The 22,245-nt window shown below is 41.1% G+C and overlaps 1 protein-coding gene across 5 annotated transcripts in view; it reads right to left on the reverse strand.

The window, feature by feature from the left end:
- Nucleotides 1–22,245, reverse strand: part of tlcd3bb (TLC domain containing 3Bb) — a 53,324-nt gene that overhangs the window by 2,711 nt on the left and 28,368 nt on the right. For all 5 annotated transcript variants that reach the window (XM_024007552.2, XM_024007550.2, XM_070448381.1 and 2 more), the window contains exons 2-6: nt 18,697–18,888; nt 15,100–15,183; nt 9,157–9,379; nt 8,587–8,682; nt 1,153–1,262 (exon numbers count right to left, since the gene is read on the reverse strand). In XM_024007552.2, coding sequence (XP_023863320.1) covers nt 1,153–1,262; nt 8,587–8,682; nt 9,157–9,379; nt 15,100–15,183; nt 18,697–18,821 — 638 coding nt within the window. In that variant the 5' untranslated portion in view covers nt 18,822–18,888. The remainder of the gene's footprint in view (nt 1–1,152; nt 1,263–8,586; nt 8,683–9,156; nt 9,380–15,099; nt 15,184–18,696; nt 18,889–22,245) is intronic.

Raw genomic sequence — 22,245 nt, forward strand, 5'->3', positions numbered from 1 at the left:
GGTCTACAATTTATTTTCTGAGATCTTGGCTGATTTCTTTTTGATTTTCCCATATTGTCAAGCAAAGAGGGACTGAGTTTGAAGGTAGGCCTTGAAATACATCCACAGGTACACTTCCAATTGACTCAAATACTGAAATCATGTCAATTAGCCTATCAGAAGCGTCTAAAGCCATTACATATTTTTCTGAAATTTTCCAAGCAGTTTAAAGGCACAGTCAATTTAGTGTATGTAAGCTTCTGACCCACTGGAATTATGATACAGTGAATTATAAGTGAAATAATCTGTCTGTAAACAATTGTTGGAAAAATTACTTTTGTCATGCACAAAGTAGATGTCCTAACCAACATGCCAAAACTGTAGTTTGTTAACAAGAAATTTGTGGAGTGGTTGAAAAACGAATTTTAATGACTCCAACCTAAGTGTATGTAAACTTCCGACTTCAACTGTAGAACTAACAAAAGGGGGGCGGAGGCATTAAAGGGATAGTTCACCCATATTTCATCATTCTGTATTTTCATCAGTTCACCTTAAATGGCTCAATTTGACGTAAATTAGTTGCCTGACGACTCATCCTGAATTAAATTTTCCTGCTATATCAAATCGCTCTATACATCAGTCTGAACCAATTCTAGATGTCTTTTGTGCTGAGGCCAAAATTACATGATTCATGTAGRCCGTCTCTGGCCCAACCCATCTGTTTCTGGGACCAATCAGAACGGTTTGAATGTGTCTGCATTCGAGAAGTCATTGGGGAGACCCACAAAGAAGCATTAGTGGGCGTGGCGTTTGGYCAGAGTGATGTGGATGGGTAGCCAGGCTATTAAATGAGAGCCACACATGCTATGCTCCCATTGATGTCAATAAATGATTAATGCAAAAGCCAGGGTTCCTTGCGCTTATCTAAACTCTGAATCTGGCCCTAAATGTACAAGGACTCCAAATGAGAAAATGTTGAAAGTATTATGAAATGTAGATGAACTATCCCTTGACAGCCACCCATTACAATGCTGCTCTCTTCACAAGCCCCCRAACCCTGATACAAGAGTTAGAAAAATAAGAGATGTGACCAAAATCACCATGCACATCAGTCCTTTAAGCTCAGCATGGAAGCAGAGCGTGATAGAGAGTGAGGGACAGACAGAGACATACCTGCCATACGCGTAGTAGAGGTAAGGGAAGAGGAGGACTCGACAGATGAAAAAAGTGACCAGCATAGTAGCCCCATTCACTTTGTGCAGGAGAGTGTGTTGCTGTTTGTACTGAGAGGAAAAAGAGGGAGAGAAAGAAAGAGGAGRGAAAAAAGGAGAAAGCGCAAGCAGTACAGATTGGTGAAAGCCGAAAAATAGTTAATAGGCCTATTGCTCTACTTTGCACGGACACCAAAAAGTGGAAAATGGAAGACAAAGTATACTTGTCATGCTTCAAGCCAAAGGCKGGCTTGTATAGAATACAGTGCTTTAAGGTGTGGGAGAAAAACATGTCATTATACACAGTATATTCCGCAGAAACATATGTTTCCACCAGCTTGCTAGACTTCTTCTCTGCTCCAGCAAGCTAAGCGTTTGATCGACAGCTAGCGCAACTTTGACAAGACAACAACACTGAGAAGATTATGATAACAGTTCAACATTTGAGAACCTCAACATTTTCATTTCACATCTAGAAGTATAATTTTTTTAATCTATCAAATGTATTACACCACACCAAACTGTACTGTGTAGTTTACTTTCAATGGTTCCCTTTGCACWGAGGTTATAAGAAGCATCTGGCCCCAACTCTACACAACACACTGTAGGGAAGGAAGGGGAGATGTGTGATGTAAAGGGAGGAAGAGAGGTGGACAGGCAGATATTGTATCCGCGGTTAAATCCAGTAGAATACAGGGGGCTATATTCAAAGGCTAACAGATGTGGGAGCATCAGATGCCAGTAAAATCAGCATACAGTGCATGTGGGAAGAGTTCAGACACCTTGACTTTTTCCACATTTCGTTATGTTACAGTCTTATTCTAAAATAGATTAAATAAATAAAAATCCTCAATCTACACACAATACCACAATGACAAAGCAAAAACAGGTTTAGAAATATTTGCACATTTATTACAAATAAAAAACATATACCTAATTTTAAAAAGTATTCAGAACTTTTGCTATGACACTCAAAATTGAGCTCCGATGCATCCTGTTTCCATTGATCATCCTTGAGATGTTTCTTCAACTTAGAGTTCATCAGTGGTAAATTAAATTGATTGGATTTGATTTGGAACAGTACACACTTGTCTATGTCAGGTCCCACAGTTGAAAGTGCATGTCAGAGCAAAAACCAAGGCATGAGGTCGAAGGAATTATCCGTAGAGCTCCGAGACAGGATTGTGTAAAGGCACAGATCTGGGGAAGGGTAACAAATCATTTCTGCAGCATTGAAGGTCCCCAACATTCTTAAATGGAAGAAGTTTGGAACCACCAAGACACTTACTAGCGCTGGCTGCCCGGCCAAACTGAGCAATCGGGGGAGAAGAGCCTTGGTCAGGGAGGTGACAAAAAAAACGGCTGGTCACACTGACAGAGCTCCAGAGTTCCTCTGTGGAGATGGGAGAAACTTACAGAAGGACAACCATCTCTGCAGCACTCCACCAATCAGGCCTTTATGGTACAGTGGCCAGAAGTAAGCCACTCCTCAGTAAAAAAGGYACATGACAACCCGCTTGGAGTTTGCCAAAAGGCACCTAAAGGACTCTCAGACCATGAGAAACAAGATTCTCTGGTCCGATGAAACTAAGATTGAACTCTTTGGCCTGAATGCCAAGTCTGGAGGAAACCTTGCACCATCCCTACGGTGAAGCATGGTGGTGACAGCATCATGCTGTGGGGATGTTTTTCAGTGGCAGGGACTCGGAGACTAGTCGGGATCAAGGGAAAGAGCAAAGTACAGAAGATCCCTGCTCCAGAGCGCTCAGGACCTCAGACTGGAGCGAAGGTTCACCTTCCAACAGGACAACGACCCTAAGCACACAGCCATGACAACGCAGGAGTCTCCGTATGCCCTTGAGTGAACCAGCCAGAGCCTGGACTTGAACCCGATCAAACATCTCTGGAGAGACCTGAAAATAGCTGTGCAGTGACGCTCCCTATCCAAGCTGACAGAGCTTGAGAGGATCTGCAGAGAAACTCCCCAAATAGAGGTGTGCCAAGCTTGTAATGTCATACCTAAGAAGACTCAAGGCTGTAATTGCTTCCAAAGGTGCTTCAACAAAGTACTGAGTAAAGGGTCAGAATACTTATGTAAATGTGATCATTTTTTAATTATACATACACAAACCGGTTTTTGTTTTGTCATTATGGGGTATTGTGTGTAGACTGATGAGGAAAAAAACACTTTAATCCATTTTAGAATAAGGCTGTAACATAACAAAATGTGGGAAAAAGTGAAGGGATCCGAATACATTCCGAATGTACTGTAGGTCAACATTCAGCAAGACACTGCTGTACACACACTCCACCACTACAGATATGTGAAAGATTACCTACAGTTGCATATGAAAGATACACTGAGCATACCAAATATTATGACCACCTTCATAAAATAGARTTGCACCCGCTTTTGCCCTCAGAGCAGCCTCAATTCGTCTGGGCATGGACTCTACAAGGTGTCGAAGAGTTCCACAGGGATGCCGGCCCATGTTGACTCCAATGCTGCCCAACTTGTGTCAAGTTGGCTGGATATCCTTTGGGTGGTGGACCATTCTTGATACACACAGGAAACAATTGAGCGTCAAAAACACAGCTGCGTTGCAGTTCTTGACACAAAATGGTACGTATTTTTTGCTTTCCAATTCATCCCAAATGTGTTCGATGAGGTTTAGGTCAGGGCTCTGTGCAGGCCAGCCAAGTTCTTCAACACCGATCTCGACAAACCATTTCTGTATGGACCTCGCTTTCTGCAAAGGGGCATTGTCATGCTTTAACAGGAAAAGGGCCTTTCCCAAACTGTTGCTACAAAGTTGGAAGCACAGAATTGTCTAGAATGTCATTGTATGCCGTTAAGATTTCCCTTTACTGGAACTAATAGGCTCAGCCTGAACCATCAAAAACAGCCCCAAATCATTATTCTTCCTCCATCAAACTGTACAGTTGGCACTATGTATTTGAGCAGGTAGCGTTCTCCTGGCATCCGCTAAACCCAGATTCCTCTGTCGGACTGCCAGATAGTGAAGTGTGATTGAGGACTCCAGAGAAAGTGTTTCCACTGCTCCAGAGTCCAATGGCAGCAAGCTTTATGCCACTCCAGCCGACACTTGGCATTGCGCATGGTGATCTTAGGCTTGTCTGAGGCTGCTCGGCCATGGAAACCCATTTCATGCAGCTCCCGATGAACAGTTCTTGTGCTGATGTTGCTTCATGAGGCAGTTTGGAACTCGTAGTGAGTGTTGCAACTGACAATTTTCACCCGCTTACGCGCTTCAGCACTCGGCGGTCCAGTTCTTTTAGTTTGTGTGGCCTACCACTTCGCGGCTGAGCCGTTGTTGCTCCTAGACGTTCCCACATCACTTACAGTTGACCGGGGSAGCTTAGGGCAGAAATTTTACGAACTGACTTATGGGAAAGGTGGCATCCTATGAAAGTGCCACGTTGAACGTCACTGAGCTCTTCAGTAAGGCCATTCTTGTTAAAGCACATTTGGCAGCAATTACAACTTTCTTGGGATTACAGTCTTCTTGGCTATGACGCTACAAGCTTGGCACACCTGTATTTTGGGATTTTGTTCCATTCTTCTCTGCAGATACTCTCAAGCTCTTTCAGGTTGGATGGGGAGCGTCGCTGTACAGCTATTTTCAGATCTCTCCAGAGATGTTCGATCGGGTTCAAGTCCGGGCTCTGGCTGGGCCACTGAAGGACATACAGAGACTTGTCCCGAAGCCACTCCTGCATTGTCTTGGCTGTGTGCTTAGGGTCATTGTCCTGATGGAAGGTGAACCTTCGCCCCAGTGAGGTCCTGAGTGCTCTGGAGCAGGTTTTTGTCAAGGATCTCTGTACTTTGCTCCGTTCATCTTTCCCTTGATCCTGACTAGTCTCCCAGTCCCTGCCGCTGAAAAACATCCCCACAGCATGATGCTGCCACCACCATGCTTCATCGTAGGGATGGTACCAGGTTTCCTCCAGACGTGACGCTTGGCATTCAGGCCAAAAAGTTCAATCTTGGTTTCATCAGACCAGAGAATCTTGTTTCTCATGGCAAACTCCAAGTGGCCTGTCATGTGCATTTAACTGAGGTGTGGCTTCCGTCGAAGCCACTCTACCATAAAGGCCTGATTGGTGGAGTGCTGCCGAGATGGTTGTCCTTCTGGAAGATTCTCCCATCTCCACAGAGGAACTCTGGAGCTCTGTCAGAGTGAGCATCGGGTTCTTGGTCACCTCCCTGACCAAGGCTCTTCTCCCCCGATTGCTCAGTTTGGCCGGGCGGCCAGCTCTAGTAAGAGTCGTGGTTCCAAACTTCTTCCATTTAAGAATGATGGAGGCCACTGTGTTCTTGCGGACCTTCAATGCTGCAGAAATGTTTTGGTACCCTTCCCCAGGTCTGTGCYTCGACACAATCATGTCTCGGAGCTTCCCTAGAATACAGTATATACAGGTCATGGCCAAAAGTTTTGAGAATGACACAAATATAAATGTTCACAAAGTCTGCAGCCTCAGTTTGTATGATGGCAATTTGCATATACTCCAGAATGTTATGAAGTGATCAGATGAATTGCAATTAATTGCAAAGCTCAGGAATGGCAGCAGGCAGGTGTGCATCTGCACGCACAGTGAGGCGAAGACTTTTGGAGGATGGCCTGGTGTCAAGAAGGGCAGCAAAGAAGCCACTTCTCTCCAGGAAAAACATCAGGGACAGACTGATATTCTGCAAAAGGTACAGGGATTGGACTGCTGAGGACTGGGGTAAAGTCATTTTCTCTGATATATCTCCTTTCCGATTGTTTGGGGCATCCGGAAAAAAGCTACCATCAGTCTTGTGTCATGCCAACAGTAAAGCATCCTGAGACCATTCATGTGTTCTCAGCCAAGGGAGTGGGCTCACTCACAATTTCGTCTAAGAACACAGCCATGAATAAAGAATGGTACCAACACAACCTCCGAGAGCAACTTCTCCCAACCATCCAGGAACAGTTTGGTGACGAACAATGCCTTTTCCAGCATGATGGAGAACCTTGCCATAAGGCAAAAGTGATAACTAAGTGGCTCGGGGAACAAAACATCGATATTTTGGGTCCATGGCTAGGAAACTCCCCAGACCTTAATCCCATTGAGAACTTGTGGTCAATCCTCAAGAGGCGGGTGGACAAACAAAAACCCACAAATTCTGACAAACTCCAAGCTTTGATTATGCAAGAATGGGCTGCCATCAGTCAGAATGTGGCCCAGAAGTTAATTGACAGCATGCCAGGGTGGATTGCAGAGGTCTTGAAAAGAAAAAGAAGGGTCAACGCTGCAAATATTGACTCTTTGCATCAACTTCATGTAATTGTCAATAAAAGCCTTTGACAGGTATGAAATGCTTGTAATTATACTTCAGTATTCCATAGTAACATCTGACAAAAATATCTAAAGACATTGAAGCAGCAAACTTTGTGAAAATTAATATTTGTGTCATTCAAAACTTTTGGCCACGACTGTACATATGAAATGTAAAACAGTATGTAAACATGATTAAAATTACGAGTGCTCCATGTCTATGTACATAGGGCAGCAGCCTCTAAGGTTCAGGGCAGGGTACTGGGTGGAGGCCGGCTAGTGATAGCTATTTAACAAAACAAATCAAATGTTATTTGTCACATACACATGGTTAGCAGATGTTAATGCGAGTGTAGCGAAATGCTTGTGCTTCTAGTTCCGACAATGCAGTAATAACCAACGAGTAATCTAACCTAACAATTTCACAACAACTGACCAGCATTGAATAGACCTTACTAGATCTATTCACTTCCTGTTTGAGTTTCTGCCTATAGTTAGGGAAGAGCAGAATGGAGTTGTGATCTGATTTGCCGAAGGGGGGCGGGGGACAGCTTTGTGGCCATTMCGGAAGGGAGAGTAACAATGGTTGAGAGTTTTTGAAGGGCGAGTACTGCAGGCAATGTGTTAAGAGAACTTCGGTAGGTTTTTACTCAGATTTGCTTTGTTAAAATCCCCAGCTACAATAAATGCAGCCTCAGGATATGCGGTTTCCAGTCCTGTGTAGTCCAGTGTAGTTCCTTGAGAGCCGTCGTGGTATCGGCTTGAGGGGGAATATAAACGGCTGTGACAATGACCGAAGAGAATTCTCTCAGGAGGTAATGCGGTCGGCATTTAAATTGTGAGGTATTCAGTATTCTAGGTCAGGTGAACAAAATTACTTGAGTTCCTATACGTTACCACAATCATACCATGAGTAGTTAATCATGAAACATACACCTCCACCCTTCTTCTTCCCGGAGAGCTGGCTGTATGGACGGGGACAGTATATCCGGAGAGATATGATTCCGTGAAACAAAGTATGTTACAGTCCCTGATGTATCTCTGGAAGGAGATCCTTGCCCTGAGCTCGTCTACTTTATTGTCTTGGGACTTAACATTATTGAGCAATACACTCAGAAGCGGTGGATGGTGTGTACACCTACTGAGTTGGACTAAAAGTTCACTCCGAATACCTCTTCTCTGCCGGCGGCGTCTTGGAGCAGCCACTGGGATAAGTTCATCCTTGGGGGGTACGAAAAAAAGGATCCAGTTCAGGAAAGTCGTATTTCTCTTCGAAATGCTGGTGAGTTACTGCCGCTCTGATATCCAAAAGTAATTTCTGTATGTAATAACACAAAAAACATTCTGGGCTAATAATGTGAGAAATAACAACAAAAAATWAAACTGCAAAGTTGCTTACGAGCTAGAAACAGAGCGGCCATGTATATCGGCGCCATCTTTATACTTTAGCGTAAATTAGACCAACTTATGCCTGTGCGCAGCACCTCCAAAAATGAATCTATCAGGACTTCACTCAATGCGCACAGCTCCCCTGCCAGGCAGTGTCGCTGCACRAGGTGGGATATAGGATTCATATATATTTGTGCAATTAGCAGCTATGAAACAAAACAGCAGAAATACTTTTAAAACAGCTACTGCAGCATTTTTCTGCTATAAATCGCAACTCGCACATATGCTCATACTTTTGACTATTTTATCAAGCCTTAAAAATACTTCTTCAACCTATCTCCTCCCTTTCATCGACACTGATTGAAGTGGATTTAACAAGTGACATCAATAAGGGATCATAGCTTTCATCTGGATTCACCTGGTCAGCCTATGTCATGAAAAGAGCAGGTGTTCATTTGTTGTATACTCAGTGTATACTGCTGTAATTGAGGTAATCATATTACAGATGTGCTGTTATATACCACACACACACACACACACACACACACACGACAGAGTGATGAGCCACATGCCAGGAACCAACAGTCCAATTAAAAGTCAGAGAAATTGAAACGCGAGTGGGACACCTAGAGATGTGTGCCATTCAATAAGTACTTTGAACACAATAGTTAAAAAACTGAAGTACCTGGATGAGGATTTTTCCCAGACAGACCCACGGAGTGCTGACTTCTGCCAAGAACATGACGCCTTGGAAGTAATCCCCCTTGCCCTGACGCCAGAACTGGGGGAAAGAGGAAGAAGACAGTTMATTGAAAGTCATGTTTTATCATCATGAATAAGCCTTCAACAAACCTTTTTACCAGTGTAAAGTAAGCCTTGTCCATAGGGCAGGAGCCTTTATCCTGTTTTTGTAGCATGATGCAGCTTGATGTACAAGTACACCCCCAAGACAGGAGGCTAGTCTGTCACAGGGCCTTACCCCCAATCCATCTGTATCCCTAATGCTCAGTACCAAGCAGAGAGGCATCAAGACGATTTTTTGAGTCTTTGGTTGGACTCGACCGGGGATCAAACAGCTAACTTCCCAATATCCGGGCGAACACTCAAACCACACGGCCACAAAAATGTGCCTGTGTACCCTACCAAATACCGGCAAATATCTTTAATAATGACACACAAGATACTTCCAATAAACACTCACTCGCTCACACGTCATTCTCCCAGCATTTGAATGTCGTCATTGGGCGACAGTTACCACAGAGACGGGGAAGCACACGGTGACCATGACGACGTGGTGGAGTACCATGAGGAACTCGCGCCGCAGGTAGCTGGTCAGGGCCGCACCCAGGGGTTTGGCGCCGCTTTCCGCTTCATGACCCTTGATGCGCAGCTTGTACCAGTAGCACATGAACATGGCGTAGATGTCGTACACAAAGTAGGGCACAGCAAAGAGGATGTAGGCGCTGGTGAGCCAATGCCTGATACAAAGAAGAAGAAAAAGAGGTAGAAAAAAGGGGTTACGGTAAGGTAACTTAGTTGAACAGTGGGCATTCAATAAGCAAGGCTACAATATTTGAATTTGATTCATTCGTATGTAAAAAGGTTTTACAAAAGGAATATAGTTTGGGGATGGAGACTAGGGAGTGGTGGTATGGTTTACAGAAAGGGTTTTCTGAGTGGGGAAGGACCAATGGGAGGGTTTCCGTGTGGGTTATGCTTTTTGTTACACATCCATGGGCTCAATAACACTAAAGACAACAATGATATCATTAACATTCCTTTCTGAAAAATAATGGCAACACTAGCTATTCTCTCTTGGAATGTGAAAGGCCTAAATTGTCCAATCAAACATTCCATCTGTCTTGATCTTCTAGCAAGTAACCCTATTGATATAACAATGCTCCAAGAAACACACCTGCTCCAAAAGTACGCACATAGAATGCAGAACCATTTGTACAAACTGGCTTATTTTTCTTCAGCCCCAAACAAAACAAAAGGTGTAATCAATGATACAAAAGAAACTCAAAATCACCATATTGGGTAAAGCCAAAGACCAGGAAGGCAGAATCACTTAAATATCCATAATGGAAAGAAAATTGCCTTTTTTAATGTGTATACTCCAAATTCATATGACCCTACGTTTTTTGATTCTCTGAACAGCATATTGTTAGGATTAACTGAATTCCAACGTGTTAACGGGACAGACATGAATGCCATTTTGGACACGTGGGACAAAATCTACAGCATCTTCAGAAGGAATTCACATCCCTTGACTATCCATTTTTTGTTGGAATTTAATTGTCATTTTTTTAACRATCTAAACAAAATACTCTGTCAATGTAAAAAATAATAATAATCTAAATGGAAAATAAAACACTAATATATCTTGATTAGATAAGTATTCAACATATTACAATCACCTTTGGCAGTGATTACAGCTGTGASTCTTTCCGGGTAAGTCTAAGAGCTTTGCACACCTGGTTTGTAACATATTTGCCCATTATTCTTTAAAAAAATTATTTAAGCTCTGTCAAGTTGGTTGTTGATCATTGCTAGGCAGCCATTTTCAAGACTTGCCATAGATTTTCAAGGCAATTTAAGTCAAAACCGTAACTAGGCCACTCAGGAACATTGTCGTCTTGGTAAGAAAATGCAGTATATATATATTTGGCCTTGTGTTTTAGGTTATTGACCTACTAAAATATGAATTAGTCTCCCAGTGTCTGTTGGAAAGCAGACAACCAGGTTCCTCTAGGATTTTGCATGTGCTTACCCCTATTCTGTTTCTATTTATCATAAAAAACTCCCTAGTCCTTGCCGAGGAAAAACATACCTATGCAGCCACCACCATGCTTGAAAATATGAAGAATGGTATGTTGTGTTTGCCCCAAACATAACGCTTTGTATTCAGGACAAAAAGTTCCTTTCTTGTCACATTCTTTGCAGTATTACTTTAGTGCCTTATTGCAAACAGGATGCATGTTTAGGAATAGTTGTCTTCTGTACATGCTTCATTCTTTTCACTCAGTCATGTATGTTAGTATTGTGGAGTAACCATAATTTACAAAAATATCAAAAAACGCATCATGCAACAATTTCAACGACTTTACTCAGTTAAAGTTCATATGAGGAACTCAGTGAATTTTAATTAATTAATTAGGTCCTAATCTATGGATTTCACATGACTGGGACTACAGATATGCATCTGTTGGTCACAGATACCTTAAAAGAAATGGGCCTCAAATTGCCATCGATAAAATGCAATTGTGTTCGTTGTTCGTCTTCAAATACCATAACCCCACCGCCACCATGGGGCACTCTGTTCACAACGTTGACATCAGCAAACCGCTCGCACACATGACGCCATACACGTGGTCTTCGGTTGTGAGGCCGGTTGGACGTACTGCCACATTTWAAAAAATGATGTTGGAGATGGCTTATGGTAGAAAAATAAACATTAAATTCTCTGGCAACAGCTCTGATGAACATTCCTAAGGTCAGCATGCCAATTGCATACTCTCTCAAAACTTGAGACATCTGTGGCATTGTGTTGTGTAACAAAACTGTACATTTTAGAGTGGCCTTTTATTGTCCCCTGCACAAGGTGTACCTGTGTAATGATCATGCTGTTCAATCAGCTTCTTGATATGCCACACTTGTCCTGTGGCATATCTTGACAAAGGAGAAATGCTCACTAACAGGGATGTAAACAAATGTGTGCACATTTGAGAGAAATAAGCTTTTTGTGCGTATGGAACATTTCTGGGATATTTAATTTCAGCTCATGAATCATGGGACCAACACTGTACATGCTGCGTTCATATTTTTGTTCAGTGTACAATGTTGTTCATCTATCCTCAGTGATCTCTTATCACAGCCATTAAACTTAAATGTTAAAAAATATATATAATAATAMAAATTAATTAATTAAAAGTAAAATAAAATCGCCATTGGCCTCATGGTGAAATCCCTGAGCGGTTTCGTTCCTCTTCGGCAACTCAGTTAGGAAGGGCGCCTGTATCTTTGTATTGACAGTGTATTGATACACCATCCAAAGTGTAATTAATAACTGCAACCATGCTCAGAGATATTCAATGTCTGCTTTTTTTATTTTTACCCATCTACCAATAGGTGTCCTTCTTTGCAAACCATTGGAAAACCTCCCTGGTCTTCGTGGTTGAATCTGTGCTTGAAATTCACTGCACGACTGAGGCACATAACAGATAATTGTATGTGTGGGGTACAGAGATGGGGTAGTCATTWWAAAAAATCATGTTAAACACTATTATTGCACAAAAAGGTGAGTCCATGCAACTTATATGACTCGTTAAGCACATTTGTACTACTGAACTTATTTAGGCTTGCCATAACAAAAGTGTTGAATACCTACTGAGTAAAGACATTTAAGCTTTTCATTTAATTAATTATTTTGTAAAACATTTCTAAAAACATAATTCCACTTTGACATTATGGGGTATTGTGTGTAGATCAGTGACACAAAATCTCAGTTGAATCAATTTTAAATAAAAGGCTGTTAAAAAATATATATATTTAAAGGGTGTAAATACTTTCTAAAGGCACTGTAATAAGACCAACTACTAACCACACGCAGCCAATGCTCTCCAACATACACTTTCTGATTACAGCCAGCCTCATTGATGCCTGGCGAGCACATAGTCCAAAAGCAAACAAGTACACTTTCTACTCAAACAGGCATWAGACATTCTCCCGAATAGACTTTATATTATCTGCGACTCTATTTTCTAAAATTAAGAAAGACACTCAACATATGAGCTTGTCTGATCACCATGCCCACTACACCAATTTCACATTTCAGAATCTCCTAAAAGAGCCACAAGATGGCGTTTCAATGTTTCATTACTACAAAATCCTACCTTCTGTGATCAATTTGAAATTGAACTAAATTAATTCATAATGCTCAATAAAAATTTCAGTCAATGAACCCCGGATCCTATGGGATGACACCAAAGGTTTTATAAAAAATAATGCAACTTCATTTGCATCGGAGTTTAATAAATCACAATTAAATAAGATATCAGAATTGGAAATGTTGATAACTGCGTTGGAGCCTTCTCAACAAACACTTTTTTCAGACCAGGTACCTATTACTCTTTCCAAAGTCAAGACAGAACTTAATTTATTGATAAGACAGAGAGCAGAATTTGCCATCCACTTAGTTAGGTTCAACCATTACTTCCATGGAAATCGTCCCAGTCATTTACTGKCCAACAAGCTTCCCAGTAATGGCCAACAAGCTTCGCAGTAATGATCAATTAGCTGATATAGCAACTATTGAATCTGAAACTGGAGAATTACTATCAGAACCCAAATTAATCAAAGATTCTCCCAGCTCTATAAAGAACTGTACACCTCTGATTGTAAATACACACCAAGCCAGACTAAGTCCTTTCTAAAAGAATTAAGAACTCTTCTCTCAACAGAAAAAGCTGCATTGCTGGGAACCCAAAATCGCTCTCAATGAACTCAAAAGGGCATTGCATAGCATGAATAAAAGGCAAATCACCTGGATGGGATTCCCCCTGAGTTCTATTGACATTTTTATCGGTAAGGATGCTACTCAGTGTTCTCACTATCACTACTTGGACCGTTTTATCTCGATGCAGAAAAAGCTTTTGATAGACTAGAATAGTCATAGAATCTCATAGAATCTCTGGTCGGTCTTGAATAGCGGGATCCGGGTTACCGAGATTTCCTGCCCAAACCCACTCTCTTTTCCCAGGATAAATAACTAAGAGAAACCGGTAAATTATACAAATGATTTATATGAACAGCATGACGTGAAATGGAACTTCAATTACATGTAATGTCTAAATCTGTCTTATCTAAGGGCCACAGCCTACTCTGCATGATCAATCATCAACGCYCAGGTTGGGAACAGACAGCGCATTTCAGTATAGAGTGCAGTTCACAATGCATGTAGGCCTTTCATCTCATCATGGTAACTTTTTTTCTTGTGAAAGGTAGGACTACATTTGCTGTAGCATAACCTATGTATTAGTAATATAMGGACTGAATGCGTGTTTCATTTACACAAAAGGGCACAACAAAGCCTWWTCCCCCTCAGGAGACGAAAAAGATTTGGCATAGGTCCTCAAAAAGTTCTACATCTGCACCATCGAGAGCGTCCTAACTGGTTGCAACACTGCCTGGTATGGTCTAGGTCCAAAAGGCCTCCTACCTCCAAGCAATAAGACTCCTGAACAGCTAATCAAATGGCTACCCAGACTATCCAATTTGTAAGTCGCTCTGGATAAGAGCGTCTGCTAAATGACTTAAATGTAAAAAAAATGTAAATGTATTTGTATTGCACCCCCCTCTTTTACACTGCTGCTACTCTGTTTATTATCTATGCATAGTGACTTTAAGTCTACCTACATGTACATATTACCTCGACTAACCGGTGCCCCCGCACAATGACTCTGGACCGGTACTCCCTGTATATAGCCTCGCTATTGTTATTTTACATGCTCTTTAATTACTTCTTACTTTTTTKKKRGGTATTTTCTTAAAACAGTATTGTTGGTTAAGGGCTTGTAAGTAAGTTTTCACTGTAAGGTCTACTACACCTGTTGTATTCGGCACATGTGACAAATAAAATTTGATTTCCATCTGGCTTTCGGGGGTCACCTTACTTTTTCATTGTAAAGATGATTTTTTTTAAAGTTGCATTTGTTTATTTCCCAAGATTTATCAAACAACATTTTAGGACTACATAAAGCAGCTTTTTAAAGGAGTCTGATTTGTGTCTTCTTTTTTGCCATGACAAATCAAGTATCGGGACAACCCTTCTCCCAAGGCACAAAAAAACACTGACAGATTATGATTCTGAAGTTAACAATTCACTTAAAACATTTCTAGTATGGCCTGATGTAAAATATCGCTCAAGGCTGAATGAGACTAAAAAAAYGTGCTTTTCTTTTCTCTTCACTCTATGCTGTAGTTAACTGTTTTTTTTGTGGGAGGGGGTTTATGAGTCTRATATCTTCTGTCTCTTTCTGGGGCGTGTTCAATAGGACAAGAAACTGAAAATGTTTTACAACGGGACAGAAAAGTAATACTTTCTTATTGAACAACTGTGTCTGTTTTCTTCCATTTTAGTGACAACAATTTTAGTAACAACAATTGTCAGAAGGACGAGGTGAATTTCTACACTTACTGATCCTCAATGATGTCATCACAGGAGGAGGCAATGATGTAACCAGCAGAGGAGGCCATGATCGCCTGAACAGAGGACACCAACCTGAGAAAGGCCCGCAGGAGAAATTAAACATTAACATTGTTAATAACATCAGACTACAATTGCTAAATGTCTGGTAAAACATAAAATATTGTGAAATCCAATTTTTTACAAAAATATCATCCTATGTCATTATCAGAATTAACCAAAAGTCATCATAGGACAGAATTAGTGTTGATTTATTTTGAGTGGTAACCAATGGCTCCATCTCAATTAGTCTTTCTGCGATTCTTTACATCCCATCTCCTCGCTTCCYTCTCAAATGTATATTGAAAAAGAAAGTCCAAGGTCACTCCCCTCAGACTTTCTTCTCCAATGCGTTTAGAGAAGGCAAGGAGAGAGAACGAAAATAATTGAGGAAAGACAGTTGAAGTCRGAAGTTTACATACACTTAGGTTGGAGTCATTAAAACTCGTTTTTCAACCACTCCACAAATTTCTTGTTAACAAACTATAGTTTTGGCAAGTCGGTTAGGACATCTACTTTGTGCATGACACAAGTCATTTTTCCAACAATTGTTTACAGACAGATTATTTCAACTGTAATAATTCACTGTATCACAATTCCAGTGGGTCAGAAGTTGACTGTGCCTTTAAACAGCTTGGAAATGTTCAGAAAAATATGTAATGGCTTTAGAAGTTTCTGAAGGCTAATTGACATAATTTGAGTATTTGAGTCAATTGGAGGTGTACCTGTGGATGTATTTCCAGGCTTACCTTCAAACTCAGTGCCTCTGCTTGACATCATGGGGGAAAAAACTAAAATCAGCCAAGACCTCAGAAAATAATGTATTGTAGACCTCCACAAGTCTGGTTCATCTTGGGAAAAATTTCCAAACGCTGAAGGAAACACGTTCATCTGTACAAACAATAGTACGCAAGTATAAACCATTGGACCACACAGCCGTCATACCGCTCAAGAAGGAGACGCGTTCTGTCTCCTAGAGATGAACGTACTTTGGTGCGAAAAGTGCAAATCAGTCCCAGAACAACAGCAAAGGACATTGTGAAGATACTGGAGGAAACAGGTACAAAAGTATCTATATCCACAGTAAAACTAGTCCTATGTCGACATAAGCTGTAAGGCCGCTCAGCAAGAAAGAAGCCACTGCTCCAAAACCGCCATAAAAAAGCCAGACTACGGTTTGCATCTGCACATGGGGACAGAGATCGTACTTTTTGGAGAAGTTCCTCTGTCTGATGAAGCAAAAATAGAACTGTTTGCCCATAATGACCATGGCAATGTTTGGAGGAAAAAGGGGAGTGCTTGCAAGCCGAAGAACACCATCCAACCGTGAAGCACGGGGTGCAGCATCATGTTGTGGGGTGCTTTGCTGCAGGAGGACTGTGCACTTCACAAAATAGATTTAATCATGAGGCAGGAAAATGATGTGGACATATTGAAGCAACATCAGTCAGGAAGTAAAGCTTGGTCGCAAATGGGTCTTCCAAATGGACAATGACCCCAAGCATACTTCCAAAGTTGTGGCAAATGGCTGAAGGACAACAAAATCAAGGTATTGGAGTGGCCATCACAAAGCCCTGACCCAATCCCATAGAAAATTTGTGGGCAGAACTGAAAAAGCGTGTGCGAGCAAGGAGGCCTACAAACCTTACTCAGTTACCACCAGCTCTGTCAGGAGGAATGGGCCAAAATTCACCCAACTTATTGTGGGAAGCTTGTAGAAGGCTACCCGAAACGTTTGATTCAAGTTAAACAATTTAAAGGCAATGCTACCAAATACTAATTGAGTGTATGTAAACTTCTGACCCACTGGGAATGTGATGAAAGAAATAAAAGCTGAAATAAATCATTCTCTCTACTATTATTCTGATGTTTCACATTCTTAAAATAAAGTGGTGATCCTAACTGACCTAAGACAGGGAATTTTTATTAGGATTAAATGTCAGGAATTGTGAAAAACTGAGTGTAAATGTATTTGGCTGTATGTAAACTTCCGACTCAACTGTACATCCTACCAATCAAAAGTTTGGACACACCTACTCATTCAAGGAGTTATTCTTTATTTTACTATTTTCTACATTGTATGGAATCATACAACATATGGAATCATGTAGTAACCAAAAAAGTGTTAAACAAATCAAAATGTATTTCATATTTGAGATTCTTCAGAAGTAGCCACCCTTTGCCTTGATGACAGCTTTGCACACGCTTGGCATTCTCTCAACCAGCTTCATGAGGTTGAGTCCAAATTAGACCTGGAATGCATTTCAATTAGCAGGTGTGCCTTGTTAAAAGTTCATTCGTGGAATTTCTTTCCTTCTTAATGCGTTTGAGCCAATCAGTTGTGTTGTGACAAGGTAGGGATGGTATACAGAAGATAGCACTATTTGGTAAAAGACAAAGTCCATATTATGGCAAGAACAGCTCAAATAAGCAAAGAGAAACGACAGTCAAGTACTTTGAAGTTTCTTCAAATGCAGTCGCAAAAAACATCAAGCACTATGATGAAACTGGCTCTCATGAGGACCGCCACAGGAAAGGAAGACCCAGAATTACCTCTGCTGCAGAGGATAAATTCATTAGAGTTAACTGCCCCTCAGATTGCAGAACAAATAAATGCTTCACAGAGTTAAAGTAACAGACATTTCAACATCAGCTGTTCAGAGGAGACTGTGTGAGTCAGGCCTTCATGGTCGAATTGCTGCAACGAAACCACTACTAAAGGACACCAATAACAAGAAGAGACTTGCTTTGGCCAAGAAACACAAGCAATGGACATTAGAACAGTGGAAATCTGTCCTCTGGTCTGTTGAGTCCAAATTAGATTTTTTGTTCCAACCGCCGTGTMTTTGTGAGACACAGACTAGGTGAATGGATGATCTCCGCATGTGTGGTTCCCACCGTGAAGCATGGAGGAGGAGGTGTGGTGGKGCTTTGCTGGTGACACTGTTGGTGATTTATTTAGAATTCAAGGCACACTTAACCAGCATGGCTACCACAGAATTCTGCAGCGATACGCCATCCCACCTGGTTTGCGCTTTGTGGGACTATCATTTGTTTTTCAACAGGACAATGACCCAACAAACCTCCAGGCCGTGAAAGGGCTATTTGACAAAGAAGGAGAGTGATGGAGTGCTCCATCAGATGACCTGGCCTCCACAAACCCAACTTCAACCCAGTTGAGATGGTTTGGGATGAGTTGGACTGCAGAGTTAAGAAAAAGCAACCAACAAGTGCTCAGCATATGTGGGACCTCCTTCAATACTGTTAGAAAAGCATTCCAGGTGAAGCTGGTTGAGAGAATGCCAAGACTGTGCAAAGCTGTCATCAAGGCAAAGGGTGGCTACTTTGAAGAATTTCAAATATATTTTGATTTGTTTAACACTTTTTGTTACTTAAATGATTCCATGTGTTATTTCATAGTTTTGATGTCTTCACTATTATTCTACAATGTAGAAAATAGTAAAAATAAAGAAAAAACCTTGAATGAGTAGGTGTGTCCAAACTTTTAACTGGTACTGTATATGATCCCCACTTTTCCTCATCTCTCACCTGGCTGACACTATGACCGCATCACCTTCGCTCCACCTCAGTGCAGGGATGTGCTTGAGGCATTGCTTGGAGAGCACGAACAGGCCTGGGAAGAAGACAGACCCGGCAGCCAGGATGGTCAACATGGTCCAACGTGTTTGTCTTGGTGGCAAAGTTCAGCAGGTAGTCTGGTCTTTGAGATCTTTCTTCCCTCTGAAATTGGAAGCACCGAGATAAACAATTTCAAAACAAGCAGGCAACTAATGCAATAATAAAAGTTGTTTCCTTTCTTTTATCATGTGTCGCCAAAGGGACACAGAATATTAAGTGGGAAAGGGGCATTGGGACAAAAATAGCACCAGTACAGAGTGGAGAAGAGGGCATTTGTTGAATTTACAAAGGGGCAGAGAGGGTTAGTGCGTGTGGATGATTGTGGTGATGCTGAGGGCTGGGTGTGGTGGCTGGTGAGTGATTTTCATAGATGAGGAAGCCCATTGTGCTAACATTACAGGGTGGCCATCTAAGGTCATTATGAACCTCATCAGTACTAGGGCTGTGGCGGTCACGAAAATTTGTCAGCCGATGATTGTCAAGCCTGTAACTGTTGGTCTCACGGTAATTGACCGTTAATTAACATAAAACACATTTAGCATATCATATACAAGCCATTTGAAAAAGTCTAATAAATCCATGTAATATAGCCTACACCTCCACAATAAATCCATTATTTATATTAGACTGGCCTAAAGATGCATGATATGAAGAAAATGTCTATTTCAGAAGAAAAGGATAGCATACTCTGAGTTGTCCTTTTATGTTAGGACCTGATGTGGCTGTGGCCTACACTAGTTAATTTAGCAGACAAGATTTGCTTATAATTCCGTGCCATTATTTTATAGTATGAAGAATACAATTGAACAAAGCTGAATAAAATATAAATATTTTCTCCAAATGATGAGGGAGCGCGCACATGCGGCTATTCTGTGTTGAGCGGTTAACAAAAGAAATAGATACTCCTATATGCTTAATTTAGAGTTATTAACTTTAGTTGTTATACAAATGTTGGGCTATATGTTTTGATTTTTAATACATTGTAAGGTTGCATGATGCGACTGATGATTTTTTTAAAGTCACTTGAAAGGCTCTGCTTAGTTTTTTTGAGCAGGCTGTACACACTCCAATAGTCTCTCATGCACTTTATAATGCCTCGAATTTCACGGCAGCMTCCTTTTTGTGGCAGTAATCCAACCAAAAACAATCTGTGCCTTGTGGCCCCGGAGTGCTGCGTTGTGCCCTTCTCCCCGAGTGTGCTGCGCAATCAGATGGCTCTCCGTCACGTGATCGATCGGGTCTTTCTCACAGGCTACAAGTGAAGACGGACACATCAGGGACGCAACTGCACGCGTCCTTATCCAATTCCCTAGGTGCATATTGAAGATATTGGAAGAACTGTCCATATTTACTTTGTCAGCCAACAAGATCAGCAGGCCTAACGAACAACAAAAGCACTAGCCTATGTCAATCTACTATCCCCCATAGTACAAAGGTCGACCGATTCTATTCTGTGGGAGAAATAAATATTCCAAACATAGTCTGGGACAGTTGTGGGATGCGATAGATCCCAAATTAATATAACCACCAGCATCTAAAAAACAGTTGTATGCAATGTGGCTGACGCAAGAGATCAGAATGTTTCGTTTAAAATGTTGATAAACTAATAGGCTATTTCTTCACATTATAAGCGCAGCAATGTGCACATGGTAGTAGGTTATAAGCACAAATATTCCATTAGCGGGAATACACCATTATCAAAAGTGCGATTATGCATGTAATGCTTTTATTATAAAAGGTRAATTTTTATGGTGAAAATGATCTTCCCCAAATGTGCTTAATTTTAACAAGTTATTTGGCCACTTTATTTGTGATACAAACCTTWTTAAAACGTAGGCCTATGAGCTAAGCTACATGAGGTGTGCGACTATCATTCGAAAAAGTAGCAAAAAAAGACATTGTTTCTTATGCTGGGCATCCTTCACAAGTGATAATATATAATTAACAAGTGATAGGCTAATAGTCACCCATCATACTATTCTTGACTTAATCTCATCTTTACATATACTAAATAATATATGTGTGACATTTGTTTTGATTTGGAATGGACCATTATCATGCACCTGTATCGAAACAGGGGCAGCGGAAAAAAATACATGTGCACTTAAATAGCGAATGGAGGACGCTTTTCCCTGTGGTTTATTTTCATGCCAGCCAGGTAGGMTATACTCCTGTTGTAAATATAAGCAATGTGCTTAATATTAGGAAAGTTGAGAAATAAATATAGTAGGCCTAGCCTATAGAAAGCTGATGGGATCCTCGTCTATTTATTAGTGGCTATCACTCTGTTCTCACGCAATTGCGGTATCATGTTTTTTTTGTCAAGGAAAATATCGGATATCGGTATGGCCAAAAATGTCATATTGGTGCATCACTAGTTGTAAGCAAACCACAATATCCAGAACTCATAGCGATTTCAGGACACGGTATCGCCTCTGTTGAGGTGGATCCGTTTGAGAGTGGGTGTAAACAGGTAGCTAATGTTACTCACTGGACCAGCCACTCGTTCATAAAACATAAGCTTGCGAAAAACTATAACTATATAATAACTATTTTGTGTCGACAACTGTAAAGTTTAGTCATTGTGTACCTGGATCTGCAAACTACAAGCAAGCACAGGAGCTGGGGTAACATTTAATCGGTTACCTTAAAAATAAGACAAGCAGAGGTAACGTTGCTAACTTACCTAGCGAACTAAATTAGTGTATCTAAACCAAAGAAAATCTAATGTAATGTAAATTAGCCAGCTGCTATCTGGCGATGTGATCTGTAACTTTGCAAGCTAACTTTAGCTACGTTAAGTTAGCCAGCTAACAGTTAGTTACCTTAGTATCGAACACAGAGGCTAACGTGACTGGCATATGCGTTCTATCTACAGAGTCCGATCCCATCAACATGTGCAGCGGCATCAACATCAAGCTCAGCACTAGGAACTAGTTTAAGTCACCTTTGATAAATCTTTCCATAACTCCATGATGAGCAAATAAAAATACTGGAGCTAGGCATAAACATGGTCCGTGTTTTGTTGTCATAGTTGATGTGTTTATAAGTAGGCTACGACTTCTACTGTAGTTCTCTGTGTTATGGAGGCTTAGTTGATTGTTTATGCAAAGCTTGAAGTCAAAATGAGAAAATCTGAGTTATTAGTAAGGAGGGGATAGTGTGGGTGATTGACTGGTGTCTGTTGGGGGTGGGTATTGTGTGTGAAAGTTAGCATGATCTATTGACACGAGGKGGATGGGTGGATATAGTACATTATTTGCGAGTGTATTAGGGTTGAATAGCGTGAACCGGGTTATCGAGATTTACTGCTCAAACCCACTCCCTTTTCACGGGAAATATGACTGAGAGAAACCGGTAAATTATCATAAATTATTTATATGAACGGCATGACGTGAAATGGAACTGCTAAATTATATGCGATGTCTAAAATCTGGCTTCTCTGTGGCCTTCTCTCTG

This window comes from Salvelinus sp. IW2-2015, linkage group LG18, assembly GCF_002910315.2.
Source record: "Salvelinus sp. IW2-2015 linkage group LG18, ASM291031v2, whole genome shotgun sequence".
Lineage (NCBI taxonomy): Eukaryota > Metazoa > Chordata > Actinopteri > Salmoniformes > Salmonidae > Salvelinus > Salvelinus sp. IW2-2015.